This window comes from Talpa occidentalis, unplaced genomic scaffold (genome assembly GCF_014898055.3).
Source record: "Talpa occidentalis isolate TD23 unplaced genomic scaffold, MPIMG_talOcc4v2.1 talOcc4.17, whole genome shotgun sequence".
In the NCBI taxonomy this organism is placed as follows: domain Eukaryota; kingdom Metazoa; phylum Chordata; class Mammalia; order Eulipotyphla; family Talpidae; genus Talpa; species Talpa occidentalis.
In genome coordinates, this window is record NW_023601754.1 from 52,168,885 (window position 1) to 52,184,653 (window position 15,769).

Consider the following 15,769-nt stretch of genomic DNA (forward strand, 5'->3'; position numbering starts at 1 on the left):
GAGAAGAAACACTGCGGGGAGTGCAGGGAGCAAGTGGTGGAGACTGGGGGGGCACACGGGGGGGGCGGGGGCAGGTGGGAGGGGCAGGTGGACAGGCCACAGGGGCAGGGGTGGCAGGGCCGGGGGGCGGGGGCGGGGGCGGTGCGCAGGTGCACACACAGGTGCGGGTGCCCACACGCGAGCACACCCAGGCGCACGGCCCTCCTGGAAACAGGCGGCAGCCTGGCCGCGCGCGCCCGGCCCTCGGGACAGGCCAGCCCCGGAGCCCCGTCCCCTGGCTTCTGGGGCCACCCCCGTGCTGCAGGGGTCCCGCCCCGCAGAGGTCTTGAGAGGACCCGCCTGACAAGAGGTGAGGCGACCCGGCCCCACGGCCCTCCTCCCCCCACGCCGCCCCCCAGCCCAGCTCCGCGCAGACCCGCCTGCCCCCGAGGCCTCAGACCCCAGGCTGCTTCGCCAGGCCCTTCCAGGGGTGTTTGCTGGTGAACGACCCTCAGGACGGTTGTCCCGGCCTCCTGGGAGGAGTGAGCCCCGCACGCTCCCGGGGCCCTCTGCTCCCCCACTCCCCGGCCTGAGACCCCACAGGGCGCCCGCCCCCCGGCCCAGCCACTCCTCCTACCGTCCCCTCCAGGGGCCACCGGGTGGCAGGGGCTGGCCCGGCTGCCCCACCCCTTCCTGCCGCCTCTTCCGGGGCACCCAGCCCCACTACAGACCGACTCTGGGGCGGCTCCCCTGCAGCTGAGGGGGAGCCCCCGCCCCCTGGAAACCACAGGGCGAGGAGCACACAGGCCGCCATGGGGCCTCGGCGCAGAGTCAGGGTCGCCAAGTGCCAGATGCTGGTCACCAGCTTCTTTGTCCTGGTAAGAGGCAGGTGGGGGGCCAGGCCCCGGCACTGTGGTCCATGCCCCCTGACCCCTGCCACACACCCCGCCCCACTGACACCCCTGCTCCTGTGGCCATGCGCTGGGCCCCGGTGGAGTGACTGGTGGCCCTCTGGGCAGGATGTCCTGCGGGCAGTGTCCATTCTGCCGGGCAGCCAGGGCCTGGGGAGAGCGGGCAGTGCGGGAGGGGGCTGGCAGGGAGCTGGGGGCACACATGGGAGGCTGCAGGGAGCTGGGGGCCCCTACTCTGCAGAGTGACCCGCAGTCGGGGGGCTTGGGCCAGCTGCCTGAGCGGGGTTGGGGAATGCCCACGGATCTGTGTGTCCAGCCGCCCACCTGGCCTGCTTCCTAGGTGCTGGGCCTCTCTGTGGCCGCCGTGGCAGCCCTCACCTACTTTGGGGCCCACTTTGCCGTCATCAGCCGCGCAGCCTGGGAGAGGGCACCCCACGGGCCAGCGCACTTCTGGGGTGAGTGGGCTTCTGCAGGACCGCTGTCGGGGAGGGGGCCCTGCGGGCAGGAAGGAGGGGGCCCTGGGGGCCGGGGAAGGGGCCCCGGGGCTGGGAGGGGGCGGGCTGGCGAGAGGGGCCGCTCCACGGGCGCCTGGGCAGTGCCTTGCTCCACCTGGGCCCCACCCGCAGGGGCTGAGGACGGGTGAGCCTGCGGGCTGCTGCTGGAGGGACCCACAGAGAGGGCGCCCCAGACAGGTCTGAGCAGCTCTGGGGACGCAGGGCGCTCGGCTGCCCTCAGGGGAGAGCACGGGAACAAGGAGGGCAGGAGCAGCTCAGCTCGGAGGGGTGGGTGCTCCCCTGGGCCTCCCAGCCCCCCACGCTATTCCCCAAAGCCTGCAGGCCCGCCTCGGCGGCTGGAGGGGAAGCCGGAGCCGGCCTGGCCCGATAAGATTACGGCCCCTCTCACCGCCGTTCCGGGGGTGGGGTCCTGGCCCCAGAGATAGTGCGGGCAGGAGGCAGAGCTGCAGGGGGGCCGGGCACCCCCTCCCCGGGTCCCTCTGAGCAGTGCAGGAAGGGGTGGGGCCCTGGGCCCCGGCGCCCCTGCGGCCACCTCGGGGTTGGGTTTCAGAACCGGCCCCCACGCAGGGGCCCCCTGTCCGGCACCCCTAACTCTTCTCTCTCCCCCAGCCGTCTCCTTGGGCACCGGGCTGGCGGGGCTCCTGATTCTGGGGGCCCTCCTGAGCGCCGCCGCCACGGTGAGGGAGGCCGCGGGCCTCATGGCGGGGGTGAGTTCTCCAGGCCCGTGGGGTCCCCGTGGCTCCTGCAGGGGTGTGGGTGGGCAGCGCCTCCCGGCCGAGCTGCTGCAGAGGCAGGGGCTGCCGGGTCTGCTGCTGTGGGGGGCGTGGGGGCTCGGGGGCGCGTCCCCCTTTCCTGTCATGAAGACACGGCGGGCGGTGGCCCCCAAAGTCCCGGGCAGCTGTGGTCTGGGCGGCCGCAGGCGAGTGGGCCCCAAGGCGTGGCCGGCACACCGCTCGCGCCAGGCCGGCCCTCGCCTGGGCAGCGCCACCCCAGCCCCGCCCCGCCTGCCCCCGGCTTCGGGGCTCCCCGTGCGGACCCGGCCCCAGGTTTGAGCGGACCCTCCCGCACCCCAGCCGCCCGCCCCCCCGCCCGGCCTCGGGAGTGGGGCTGCGCGAGCGCCTGTTTCCAGCCATCGCCGGGGCTGCGAGGACCCTCAGGGCATGGGGACCCCCCCGGGGCTGCGAGGACCCTCCGGGGCGTGGGTACCCCCCGGAGCTGCGAGGACCCTCCGGGGCGTGGGGATCCCCCGGGGCTGCGAGGACCCTCCGGGGCGTGGGGACCCCCGGAGCTGTGAGGACCCTCCGGGGCGTGGGGATCCCCCGGGGCTGCGAGGACCCTCCGGGGCGTGGGGACCCCCCCGAGCTGCGAGGACCCTCCGGGGCGTGGGGATCCCCCGGGGCTGCGAGGACCCTCCGGGGCGTGGGGACCCCCCCCAGCTGCGAGGACCCTCCGGGGTGTGGGGACCCCCCGGGGCTGCGAGGACCCTCCGGGGCGTGGGGACCTAGTGGGCCAGGCCCTGGGGCGGCGGCCCCGCCTGCGGTCTTGGCTCGGCTGGGCAGGGGGGCGTCCCGCGGGGCGGGGGGGGTCTCCCTCCAGGGGCGCCCGGGAGGGGCCCCAGCGGCCTGGGGGCGGGGCGCGGAGCGCGGAGCCGCCGCCAGGGGGCGCGGGGCGCAGGCGGGGCGCGGGGCGCAGGAGGGCGCGGGCCCACGTGTGCCCCCCAGCTTTCCGCGCTGCCACGGGTTCTTCTTGGGGTCGCCTCGGCAGCTCAGCACCCTGGCCGGGGGGCCGCGGTCGGGGACGCCTGGGCCTCCAGCCTGTCCCGGGCCGGACGGGGTCAGGAGCTGTTCGCGGGCGGGGCGTCCACCCGGGAGCCCCGGTGCTGACCGCCTTCCGCACCCCGGGCGCCCCGGCGGCGGCGGAGGCTGGGGCGTGGGCCCAGCGGGACGTGGGGCTCCGGGACCCGGGCCCGGAGCTCCGTGCGAGCGCGCGTGTGTGAGCGTGTGTTGTGAGCGCGTGCGCGCGTGTGCAGGTGCGTGCACCCGTGTGTGTGCCCGGGCGCCGTGTGCCTGCGCGTGTCGTGCGCGCCTCACGTGCCAGCGGGCGCCTGGGCGTGCTTGCTGCGCGTGCAAGCGCCTCGCGAGCCTGCGCGCTGCGTGTCGGGCCGCGGGCCGGGGAGGCCGGGCTGCCCAGCGCCGCCAGCCGCGCCCTCGCTGCCCCCGCGGGCGCCGGGGAGCTGCGGGCAGCCTGGCGCGGCCGGCGGGGCCGCTCGGGCTTGTTTCTGCTTTATTCTGAGTGGGGAGCGGAACGGGCAGGGGAGCGGGAACGGGCAGGGCGGGCAGCGCGCCCAGAAGCCCGGGCACCCGGGCAGCCCCCGGGAGGGACTCGGGCTCCTCTGGCGTGAGGGGTGGTTTCTGGAAAATGCTGGTCCTGAGCGGCCCGCAGCCCGCAGCCCAGGCGGCCGCCGGGGAGATGGTGTCCAGAGGGGGAGGCAGCCCTGGGGCGGGGGCACCTCGGAGGCCCGCACACCCTGGGCAGCAGGAGGGACCCGGCAGGCCCCAGGCCCTGGTGCCCACACCCAGTTTGGTGCTGGGAGCGGCCTTGCCCAGCGTGGGCAGAGGCCCAGGACGGCTTCTCCCACCCTGCCCAGCGCGTGTCTGCCCAGCGGCCGGCCTGCCCGCGCCCCTTCTGTGGGCACGTGTCGGGAGAACGGCCTTCCGGGCCGTGGGTCGCCAGGGGGCACGCCAGCCCGGGCCGTGGGGCCCTCAGGAGCCGGGGCGGGGCCTGGGCAGGGCCAGGAGGGGCCAGAGCTCCTGGAGGGCAGCCTGGCGGGCCAGACCTGGGTGCCAGCGCCTCTGGGTGGGCACCGTCCCCAGGGGCCGGCTCAGGCCCTCTGGAGCTCCTTCTGCCCTGCCCAGCCCGGGGGTGTCTGCGCATTGGGGGTGTTCTCTGGCTTCTGCAGGGGGGCTCAGAGCATAGGGTCCCTGGCTGAGAGGAAGGCCCAGTGGGGAGGTGGAGAAATGACCCCACCAGGGACGCCTCTCTTCTCCTAATTGGGGTTCAGGGCAATGGGAAGAGAGGGGCAGGGGCGCACAGCGTGAGAGAAGGCAGGCTGTGCCCCCCGGCAGCCCCCAGCTGCTGGCCCTGCCCTCTGGCCCTAGCCTCCGCCCCTGGAAGGGCCGGCCCTGGTGGGAGGTCAGCACCTGGAGCCTCCCCCGGCCTGGAGCGCCCAAGGGGGCAGTGTCAGCCCAGGCTCCGGGAAGGCTCTGCCTGGCCCTCCCGGGGTCAGTGGCCTCCGGAAGCAGCCCCAGGGGGCATGTGCCCTGTCACCCCCACCGCAGGATGGCTGCCCCGCCCAGGACAGGCAGGTGGCCCCTGCGGGCCGGTCACCAGGCCACCAGGTCAGGGGGGCATCGGCCAGGGGCAGCGCCTGGAGTGACCCGCCCGCCCCCACAGGGCTTCCTGTGCTTCGCGCTGGTGTTCTGCGCCCTGGTGCTCGTGGCCTTCTGGCGGTTCCAGACCCCCATGCCGGTGAGCACGCCCCGCCTCCACCCCCGCCCGCCTCCACCCCCGCCCTGCGCCCTCCCAGGGCTGGGGCAGGCTGGGGCCTGGGGACAGTCAGGCAGACGCGTCTGGACTCCTGGCCCTTCTGCCACACAGGGGCCCTCCAGGTCGGGGTCACAGCGCAGGGCCTGGGCTGGGGTCTGCCCGTCTGGCTCCCCTGCAGGCAGCTGCACCCCCGCCCCAATAGCTTGTGCTCCAGCTTAGTGGGGCCGCCTGCGCCCTGCCCACACGCCCTCCCCGAGTAGACGGGGCCTGAGCTGCCCAGGCCCCTGTGGGCAGCAGGTCTGAGCCTCTGAGCAGGGGGCAGGCCCAGCCCCGCCCTGACGCAGGCAGGCAAACCCCTTGGCCTGGAGCCGAACAGCCCCTGCCGGCCAGCCCAAGCCCTCTCCTCTGGGGGGTGGTGTCAGGAGCCCGGCGCCCGCCCAGACCCACTCACCCCCATTGCTCCCCGGCACCTGCCCGAGGGGCCCCCGAGACACCCCAGGCAAGGGTCAGACAGGGCCAGCCCCCGTGGGAGCCTGAGCACAGGGCCAGCGGCTCCTCCCATGGCCAGGCCCAGCACGGAGGGCGCCCCACCGCCCGCCACTCCGGACCCGGCTGCCAGTCCCTGGGGCCGCTCGGCCTTGGCAGGGCTGGGCTGCGGCCAGCACAGCCCCAGGGCTACTCATTACTGACCACAGCCCAAGCGCGCGCCCACAGCTCTGTGCCCGCTGGCCCGCAGCCACATCCGCCAGGAACGAGCTGGTCCCTGAATAATTCATGTGCGGGTGAGGCGCAGGCGGCTCTGGGGTCTGCCTGTTCTCACGGCTGGGCCCTGCCCGGTGGTCCTGGGGGCTGGCAGCAGGCCTGGGCACAGCCAGGAGGCGGAGCCGACCACGTGGGCAGGGCAGGGTGAGTTCAGGCAGAAAGAGGGGTCAGCAGCCCAGGAACCCTAAGTCCTTGGCTCTGAATCCTCCTCTTGGGGTCACCCCCAGGAGCTCTGGGGGGACTTAAGAGTAGGCAGGGAGCCCGGATCAGGGCCATGCAGCCCCTTAGTGCTGGAGGCGGGACTGGGGCTGCAACAGGGCTGCCTGCGAGGGTCCTGCTGCCTGTTCACCCGAGTCCTCCGGGCGGCAGGACCGCCACCTTCCTTCCCAGAAGGCAGCGTGAGGGGCAGAGCCAGCCTGAGTCCTCTGGTATACCCCAGCCCTCGGGGGCACAGCCCAGCAGGGAGGGCTCAGGGTCTCGAGGTGGACACTGGACCTGACAGGAGCCCCGGGGCCCCGTGGCAGTCTGGGAAGCCTTCTTGGAAGGGGAGATGTTCCAGTTGGTCTTTGAAGGAGTAGCTTGGTCCAGGGAGGGCATTTGGTCTCGGGGGTGCTGTGTAAACAAAGGACGGGGTGCTTACAAGGACAGAGACAGCGAGGCCTGGGTGATGTTGGGGTGTGGCGTGAGGACGGGGCTGGCCGCCTCCTCGCCACGGTCTGCCTGGGGAGCGCCTCTGTCCAGAGCCCTCCCTGGGCACGAGTGCCCCGACCAGGGCCTTGCCTGGAGCCAGCTGCCACACTTCGGGAGCGTGCTGTGCTGGGCGGCCCTGGAGACCACCAGAGTATAACCGCCCAGCCTGGTCTGCCCCGGGCTCCCGGTCAACAGAAGCAGGGGACCCCCCAGGCCCCGACCCCCACGCGTGCAGGAGCCAGGCGGGGCAGGCAAGCTGGGCTCTGACTTACCCCGGGCCGGGGGCAGGGGTGTGGCATCAGCCAGCCTTCTGGGGGAGAGGCCCACAGTTGAGGTCTGGGGGGATCTCCTGAGACCAGGCCCCCAGGGAGCTCTCCTGGGAGGAGGCGGGGGACCTACTGGGGCACTCAGCTCCGGGGTGGGACCCGCCTCGGGGAACCCCACGGGTTCCAGTGCAGCCCCGCCCCCAGCCCCCGCCGGCCGCCCTCAGGTGGAAGACGCTGCCCTGGATGCCTACGACCTGCTGTACGACCGGGCCCTGAGGCGCTCGCCCGCAGCCCCGAGCCGGGAGCTGGTGGCCGTCCAGGACACGGTGAGCGGCCCCGCCGGTGGCTCGGCTGTCGGCCTCCCCACTCGGGCACAGGCCCCAGAGTCAGCAGAGCTGGTCCAGGCGCCGGGCAGGGGAGCAAACGACAGGCCACTGACGCCCTCTGCGGGGGCGAGCGTCCCCCCTGCCCAGACAGGCTGCCACTGTGCACCCAGAAACCCTGCCCACACAGGGCAAAGCGGGTCGGATGGCGGCAGCCAGGTTAGGTGGGGCCCTCCTGGGCGGTCAGGGCCATGTGGTGAAGCCGCTTTGACAGGAAAGCCCAGGGTGGCATGGGGGGCAGCAGTGTCGCTCCGGTCACTGGGCGTCTTTGCGCCTCGGCCAGGCCGCTGGGCCCGGGACGAGCTGTGTCCGCTGTCACTGCAGTTCCTGTGCTGCGGGAAGAGCTCGCCCTTCGGCCTCCTGGGGAGCGCGGACGCCCACCTGTGCCAGGGCCCAGAGGCGGCGCGGCAGGTGAGGGGACTGGCGAGCATGACCCTGATGTGGGCCGGGCCCTGCGCCCCCTCAGGCGCTTCCAGGCCTGGGGGCTCAGCACAGGCCCAGGGCCAGAAGCACAGGGGTGGGGTGGCAGGCGGGCGGGCAGCTCTGGGTCTGGGGCGGGGAGGTGGGCAGCCGCCCCGCAGAGTCCAGCACCCCTAAGGGGGCGGGGGCAGGGCAGGCAAGAGGCCTCTGGAAGCCCCTCCCCTGCCACCCCTCAGTCCCCACCCAGTCCCACCCGGCCTCCAGGAACAGGCCCATCCTATCCCCAGGAGGGCACAGACGGCCCTGGGCCCAGCAAGGGGGCGCAGAGCTGGCCCCGAAGGCCCCTGCTAGAGTGCTGGGGGGGTCAGCAGCACGCAAGGGGCGAGAAGTCGGGGTGGCCTCATGTCTCTACCCCAGACAGCGCAGGGAACACCTAGAGGAAGGCACCCCTGGGCCTCAGGCCTGTGCCCTCGCGCCAAGCTCTCCCCGGCTCTGGGGGTCATGCCTGGCGCGAGGGCGCAGGCGCTGCTGGCAGCCCTGGGCGGAGCCGCTCCCGCCGGCTAGGAGGGGACATGCGCCGACTTCTCCAGGGCTGCCTGTCACGCATCCGGGGCTTCCTGAGGACCCACGCGACCATCGCCTCCGCGCTGACCACCTTAGGCCTGGCCTGCACGGTACTGCACCCATCCGGACCCGCCACCCCCACATGGAAGGGCGGGTGGGCGCCAAGGCTGCTGGTCTGCGGGGGAACAGGGAGGAGCCCCTCCCTTCTCGACTCAGCCCCTCCCCCCCATGCACCCCACTCTGCTTGGCCCCCACCCTCCGTGCACCCCCTCTGCTCAGCCCCTGCCCCCCCCCGGCACATCCCATTCTGCTCAGCCACACACACACCCCTCCTCCCTGCATCCCCCCTGCTCAGCCCCTGCCCCCCAGGTGTACCCCACTCAGCTCAGCTCCCGCACCCCTAGGTTTACGCCATGCTGCTCAGTTCCTTCCTCTGGTTCGCCATCCGCGCGGGCTACAGCTTGGACCGCAAAGGCAAATACACCCTGAAATCAAGGTAGGCCCCACCTGCCCCTCCACCCTCTCCCCATGGGTCCCGCAGCCCTGAGTTGGGGGGAAGCCAGCGGTCAGCCCTTGCCGGCCTCTGGGGAGCCCAGCCTGTGGAAGCAGGGCCTGGAGAATGGCCCGACCCCACATACCCTCTTCTGAGGCCAACACGGGACCCTGCTTTCCCCAATCCCTGCCAAGACCTGACCTCATGATGCCACTGACACCCCAGAGGGCAGCTCCTGCGCCCCAAAACTATAGCCCCAGGCCAGACTTTTGATCTTAGGGACCCCCAGGGCTCCCACGTTTAGGGAACAAGGAGGGCCCAGAGCCAGCCTGCCCACTGGCACTCCCGGCCCTGCTTGCCTGCCACCCCGTCTGCCCACCTCTGTCCTGGCCATCTGGGCCCTCCTTGCCGGGCACCCTGCCTGACCCCTTGCACAAGAATTGCCTCAGCCCACTCTGCTCCCCAGAACCCGCGAGTGCCGGCCGCAGCCCAGCTCCTGCGGACGCCCAGCGGGCTGCGAGGCCCGACGGAAGCAGATCTGCGGCACGACTGTCCAGCCCCGCGCAGGCTCGCCCCGCGGCCTGTCCACCCATGGGCTGTCCTTAAGGGGGCGAGAGCTGGTCCCTCTACGGGGGTGGGGTGGGACGGAGGCCCCCAGATCAACAGGCCTGTGTAAGCAGCCGGAGGGTGTCCAGGGGGACAGGCCGGGCAGAGGGCAGCTGAGTAGCCTGCGGGCTGCCGCGGAGGGTGCCTCAAGGTGACGTCCGGGCGGCCTGTCCCCCGCCCCAGCCCCGCAGGCTCTGGAGAAGGGCCTGGCTCGCAGGCCGCGGGCGGGGTCCAGGCTGTGCTGGGGGCAGTGATGTGACGGTGGCCATGCTCTGGGCCACTCTGTTCCTTTCCCCGGGCCCTGCCCTGGGGTCACCGTGACCCCTGGAGTCCTGCTCTGGGGAGTCTCTCTGCCCCGCGGGGTCCTCTGCTCAAGATCCAGCCCCGGCCCCCAGGGGCCGACAAAGGAGAAGGGAAGGTCAGGGGCCCCTTTCCACTTCCAAGGGGGGTTGGCTGCCCCCTCAAGTCCCACAGAGGGGCTCCTCTAAAGCAAGAACCCCCCATGCTGGACGCCTGACAGTGACCCCGCGGCCAGTGCAGCCTTGCAGTAACACGCCCGAGGCTCACACACGTGCTCACGCTGCACACGCGCCTCTGAGCTCATGGCGTGTCCACTGCGGGCGCCGCGGCCAGGGTCCCCGAGCCAGGGGGCTGGTGCAGGCGGCCCTCCTCGTGCCCCGGGTCCCCTGGCACAGGAGCCACGGCCCCCACGGGTCGCGGGGGGAGACTGCCCGCCTGCTGCCACGGGGCGCCCGCCACGCAGACCCCCTCCCGAGCGGCCCCAGCCTGGACGGCCCTGGAGGCAGGAGGACCCGCCTCCAAACCCACGTAGGAGCCGCCCCTCGCCCACCGGTGCCACCGCCACAGTCAGCCCGCAACCAGGGTCTCCCGGCACCAGATGGGCCCACGGGGGTGCCGTGCGGCATGGGGGCGGGCTGAGACCCCTCCTGCGGCTCCCCGTGGCGCCCGCTTCTGGCGCCTGATTCTCCGCTGGGCTCCACGCCCTTCGTGCTGCCCGGGGAGCACACAGGACACGCCTGGACGCCGCCCCGTCCGGCCTCACCCGGCTGCCCGGCCGGCGTCCCCAGCAGGGCCGGCCACGCCACGGCAGCTGGGGGCACTGCCCAGCACCGAGACACCCCAGGGCCCCCTCTCCACAGGGGCCCTCATCGCCCTCTGCAAGGCTGAGATCACTCGAGCCCTGCATCCACCCTGTCTCCTCAGTTACGGCAGTTTCCCAGCCCCCTGGCCCCCCGCCCCCACTGCCCTCCCCCGGCCCCCACAACGCCCCCAGCCCTCCCCCAAGCCCCCTGCCCCCAGCTGTCAGGGCAGAGCCAGAAGCCCAGGTCCTGCTCTCACTGGCCGCGGAGCCTCACCCCTGGGCCTGCCCCCGTCCTTGTGCCTGGAGGTCAGCACTGAACACTGGGTGGGGACGCTCAGCTGCCCAGAACCCCGGGGTTCTCCTTGCCCAGCGTCCCTGTACGTGCTGCCTGCTCCCCCCCGCCACCCGCTGGGCTGCGTCCGACCCCCATGGCGCCCCCGACGCCCTAGCTCTTCTTGGCAACCGGCAAGCAGGGGCGGCCACAGCAACCCGGTCCCCAGCAGACGCCCTCCTCGGCGGGGGAGCTCCCGACGCAGCAGCCACGGCCCAGGTCCCGAGCCCACCCCGCCGCCCCTCCTGCGCAGCGGCGCCCCGAGATCGAGCCCCGCTGCCACCTGCCGCGCTCGGCAACCTGGAGAGCGGGGTGGGGCGCTTGAGAGCCCGTGAGCAGGTCTCGGCCGGTTTCTTCACGGTCGTTCCATCAAGTCAGGCTTCCTCCTTACGGCCACGTCGGCGCGATGTGCCCACCGACACGGCACTCCGGGCAAGCCCGCGGGGTGCGCGTGTGCGTGGGGCGCCTCCGTGGCGTCTGCTGTGCGGAGACAGACGCCTCCTGAAGTCACGGGAGTGAACCCGTCGCGGGGAGGGAAAACGAACACTCCCCCCTCGAGGGAGCAGATAACCTTTCCTTTCGGCCCACGCGAGGTTTAATTTACCAAAGCGTGGCGGGTCCTGGCTTGGAAAGGAAAGGAAAGGGGGGTGTTTGTGAACCCTGGAGAACGGAGGCACGCGAGCGCATGACCGCCTCGGACACAACGCCGTAAACCGGCTCTCCCCGCGGCGCGCCCGGCCACGTCCGGGGTCTTGATCCGCGTCCCTGGCTTCTCGAATCCAGTTTTCCCGGGTCTGGACCTTCTTACCCAGCCCGGTTGAGGGACAAACCCGCACCCGGCAGCACGTGCCGAGGCCCCGGCCAGGCCGCCTCCGGGCGCCCGCGGACGACACCGCCACGAGCGACAGCGTCTGCCGAGGACAGGCGGCCCGGGGGCCGGGCCGGGACTCGGCCTGGCTCGCGCTGGCGGCGGGGGAGACCGGGCAGCGGGATCTGAAGGAACTTGCCGGCCAGAGCATGCTCGGGAGCTCTCGCCGCCTCGGAACACGCAGCCGCACACCGCGGGCGCCAGACTGCCCGCGCCAGCGCCCGGAGGCCTGGCCTGCTCCGGCCTCTCCGCGAGGAGGGAGGACGGGCCTCCTGGGGATTTCCAGAGTTCCTGGAAAGCGTCTCTACGTCAAGTCTCCGTTTAGAATTGGATTTGGGGAAGTCCGTGGAAAGCATAAAAGATGTTAAAGAGCCTGACCACGCGACACGGGCGCTTATCACCAAACGATGCCTGATTAGGCATTAGCCGAGCACCAAGGATTCCACAGGCGCCCAGAGAAGCTTCACGTCGTCCTGGGGGGGACTCAGCGCCTGAAACCCACAGGGCCGGGTTCGCCTCGGTGACCGAAGACCCCGTGATAAAGAGAGACCAGAGAACAAACGCTTGGTTCCCTGGCAGATTCCATGAAAGGGGAAGAAAGGCCCTCGCAGCCCTCGCAGCGCCTCCTCGGGCCGGGGCTCGGCAGGGCGGCCCTTCGCAGCAGACGACGGAAGCGCGTGTGGCCCCTGCAGCACGCCGTTCGGGGCGGCTTCATTAAAAGCTCCTCCCGGCACGCGTCTGTGTTCCTGCCCCCTGAGGAGCTGCATGGGGCGACTGGCAGTCTCGGCCAGAGCCCGCAGCCACGCCAGCCCCAGGACGGGGCCCAGAACGGCCGCCCTTCCTAGAGCCCGAGGGCGTCTGTCCCGTGTGCTTCTCCCCGCGTCTTCTCTCCCTGCGGCCGGCGCGGAGAAGCAGGGCGCCCCCCGCGTTCGCCTGTGCGCCCAGCATTTGCAGGGTGAGCCGAGCGCAGAGGCCGGCCGCCCGGATCCTCCTGAGGCCCGAAGGGGGCAGGGGTCGGGCACGCGTGCGCTTCTGCCCGGCAGCCGGCCTGGGACATGTCCTCCCGGCTTTGAGTGTGGACCCGCGCCGTCGGGGCCCGTGGGCCGCAGGCCCGTCACCCCACACGCCGGCTGTCGGAATAAGCCCCTTGTGCGTGTTCATCTCTCGGGGCTGTCTCCGCAGACCCCTGACCGATGCAAACTCAGGGTCCGAGCCCACCGCGGCCGCTGGGCCAGCCCCGGGGCCCCTTGGGCTAGGGGCACGGCCCTGGGTCAGGGTTTGCGGCACCAAGCCCGCAGCACGTCCTGTCCCCATCAAGAAGGGGCAGCGGGCATCTTGGGCTGGGGCCCCCAGAGGAAGCCCGTGGGCGGCCGTGAAGGCAGAGATCTTGGCTGGACCCCTGACCCCGCCCGCGGGTGGCAGTCCTGGGCTGGTGTGGAGGCCCCATGGGGCACAGCCCTCGGAGGCCCCGCAGGGGCCCCCACACACGGCAGCAGAACCAGCTCCACGCTGGGCTGCGGGTCTCAGCCGAGGCCCCGTTGGGCGGGGTGGGTTAGACTGGAGGTGCAGCGTCACCCGGGTAGTGGGCATCGTGAGGCTCTGTCCTGACCAGCCTGATGCCGCGTGACGGAGCGGGGCTCACTGAGCACCGGCCATTCAGGAGCCCCTGGGCCTGCCTGCTGTCCCCAGCCGGGCGTGGGTCAGCGGAGGAGGCCGCACGGTGGACACAGTGGAGCCCCACAGCCTCTGCGGTCGCCTTGGGCTGTTTGTCCCCAGACACGCAGGCGCCAGCAGGGACCCCAAACAGGCGGAGTCTGGTCATGCCCCTCAGGACAACGCAGGGCTGCTGCCCCCGAGGCCCCCAGCGCCGCCCTCGGTGAGAAGATGTGCAGCGGCCGCGGCCTGAGGAGGGTGGCCGGCCGGGGCGCAGGCGCAGAGGCCGGCAGAGCGGCCGGACGCAGGAGTGAGCGTGGACGGCTGGGGCCCGACTCCAGCTGCGGGACGGGGCCGTCTTTTCTCCTCCCCGCAAACCTGCCAGACCCAAAGGGTTCACAGAGATCCCCCCAGAACGTGGGGAAGCGTTTCTAGTTTGGGTGAGCACCTTCTCCGGGGTGGGCTGCAGGGGTGGGGTGGGGGCGATTCAGGGGGCAGCTCCCCAGTGCCTTGGTGCTCCAGGGCAGGGGCACTGCCCGTGGTGGCCGCTGGGGAAGGAATCTGGTGCCAAGGCTGAGGAGCAGCCTGAGCGTGGGCTGAGAAGCGAGAGGCCGAGGGCAGGTGGGCGGGCGGAGACCCCGGCCCAGACCCCATGGGTCAGGCCTCGCCCTTAGCCAGACGACAGCCCGGGCAGCCCTGCCCAGCCCGGGTGGGGGGTGGACACAGAGCCGCCCCCGCCCCACGGCTGCGTCACCCTCAGCCAGCCCCTGCCGGCCCCTCCTCCGCTCCCGGAGCCGCCAGGCCCTGGACAGGAAACATCAACAATGGACACCCCAACCCTGGCCTCTGCGGCCACCAGCGCTCCGGGGCCTGCCGGCCCCAGCCCCCACCGACTCCCGGCCCAGGTGCCCGTTGGTCGCAAACAAGCTTCTGAGCTTTGGACTCAGCCTCCCAGCAGCTCGCGGGGGCCTCCCCAGATGCAAGGCCCCTCCCCAGTTCCGAGTGAGCACTCGACAGCGAGACCCCCTCCTGGGCCCCAGGCCGGACGTGGCTTCCTGGCCTGGCCCTGCACCAGGAGGGGACAGGAGGTGCTACGGCAGCGGCCAGCGCGAGCAGGGCCAGGCCCCAGGAGCCGCTGGCTGGGGGGCAGGCCGGAGACACCACAGGGCCAGGGCTGAAGGCGAGGGAGGCCTGGGTCCCACCTGGGCTGGGGGGTGGGGGGAAGCAGGGTGAGCCGACACCAAGGCCTGGCCGGGTGGGTGCAGCCCAGGGCAAGCTGGTCACTCTGGGAAGCAGCACTGTCTGTGTGTCCTCCCAGCACCCCCACCTCCAAGTCAACGGTGGTGGTGGGGCAGCCGAGGGGCACCCAGGCCCCTCAAGGCCATCGCCCCAGGGCCAGAGCCCCTCCTCCCCAGCAGGCAGCACGGGGGCCCACAGGGGTCCGCCCCCAGCAGCACAGCCTCCTCCCACTCACAGGCCGCAGTGTCTGCCCCGCTGGGGACCGTGGCCTCCTGGTCCCTGCACCAGCCCGTCCTCCCCCGCCCTGCAGCTCACCGGAGGGCAGCGGACTGCTGAGGCCTGCCCCGGCCGCCCCCACCCCCTGCCGCCTGTGGTGCTCCCGCCTCTGCCGGCCAAGCTGGAGGGCCCAGCCGGGGCAGACCCCACGCAGGCCGCCGCGCTCTGAGCACACTCGGCCCCGAAGACTCGGCGTGCGGCCGGCCCCGTCACCGCCGCCCGCTTCCCTTTTGCCCCGACTCAGGACCACCCAGAGAGAGGCAAGTCCGCCCGAAGCAATGCCGGGGGCTCCCCACTCCGACGGGCACCCCACTCCGTCCACCGCGCCGGCGCCCCAGGCCCCAGGCCCCGGCCGGCACACGCTCGCGGGAAGGGGGGTTTTCCTCCCGCGCGGTGGGCGCCCGGGGCTGGCCGGACAGTGAACGGACAGGACGCGGATTCGCCGCAGACGATCCGTCTAATCCCGCGTGCGCGGGAGCCGCTGGGACGCCGGGCTCCAGAGCCAGCCTGGAAACCGAGGCGTAGACCCACCGCACCCCGAGCTGAGGATGGGCGGGACCTGGGGGACGGGGCATTCTCGGGGGCAGAGAAATCTGGGAGACAAAGGGGCCCGCGCCGCAGCATGTTTCGGGAAAGGCGGCTCCGGGTGACGGGCCCCGCCGCTGAGGGGGGCCGGGACAGGGAGGGCAGCTGGCCATTCCCACGGGGGCTGTCCCTGGGGTCAGCGGCTACGAGGGGGCGTCTCGCTCGTGGTCTGCAAACTGCTGGCCCACGTGCCTGGCGTCTCCCCGGGGAGGGGGCTGCCGCCCGCCCTGACCGACGGAGGCGGAGTCCTTGCCCCACGGGGCCAGGCCCATGGCCCGAAGGCCGCCCCACGGCACCCTCCAAACTGCCTGTGGCTGCTCTGGAACAAGCCTTGCAGGCGAAGGGCAGCTCTGGCCTGGCGAGGCAGCTGAGGGCCCGCTGCCCCTCCTGGGACGCGGCCTAGGCTGCCTGGTCCACCCGGAGGCCCTGGCACGAGCGAGTGTCTCTCACCAAGTGCCACGCTGGGCTCCAGGGCACGGCCGGGGCGCTGGTTCTTCAGAGTGATCCACTTCAGGTGATACCTAGGCCAAGGACGCGTCTCTTGGGGTGCCACTCCCCACTACTTCACGTTCCATAAAAT

At 72.5% G+C, this 15,769-nt stretch overlaps 1 protein-coding gene across 1 annotated transcript; it reads left to right on the forward strand.

Annotated features, from left to right (window-relative positions):
• The first annotated feature begins 791 nt into the window (after window positions 1–791).
• TSPAN32 (tetraspanin 32) lies at window positions 792–11,804 on the forward strand. The gene is made up of 9 exons (XM_054697544.1): window positions 792–857; window positions 1,231–1,345; window positions 2,015–2,112; window positions 4,859–4,933; window positions 6,894–6,995; window positions 7,377–7,463; window positions 8,063–8,146; window positions 8,441–8,532; window positions 11,381–11,804. The coding sequence occupies exons 1-9, from the start codon at window positions 792–794 to the stop codon at window positions 11,802–11,804; spliced, it is 1,143 nt and encodes a 380-aa protein (XP_054553519.1).
• Window positions 11,805–15,769: the final 3,965 nt, after the last annotated feature.

What these genes read in the sequence shown, in the direction of transcription:
- TSPAN32 (XM_054697544.1), top strand. Translation starts at nt 792, where the DNA reads ATGGGGCCTCGGCGCAGAGTCAGGGTCGCCAAGTGCCAGATGCTGGTC. An exon ending in CCGCGGGCCTCATGGCGGGG is followed by an intron (nt 2,113 to 4,858) that starts GTGAGTTCTCCA and finishes CCGCCCCCACAG; the next exon opens with GGCTTCCTGTGCTTCGCGCT. An exon ending in TGGTGGCCGTCCAGGACACG is followed by an intron (nt 6,996 to 7,376) that starts GTGAGCGGCCCC and finishes CTGTCACTGCAG; the next exon opens with TTCCTGTGCTGCGGGAAGAG.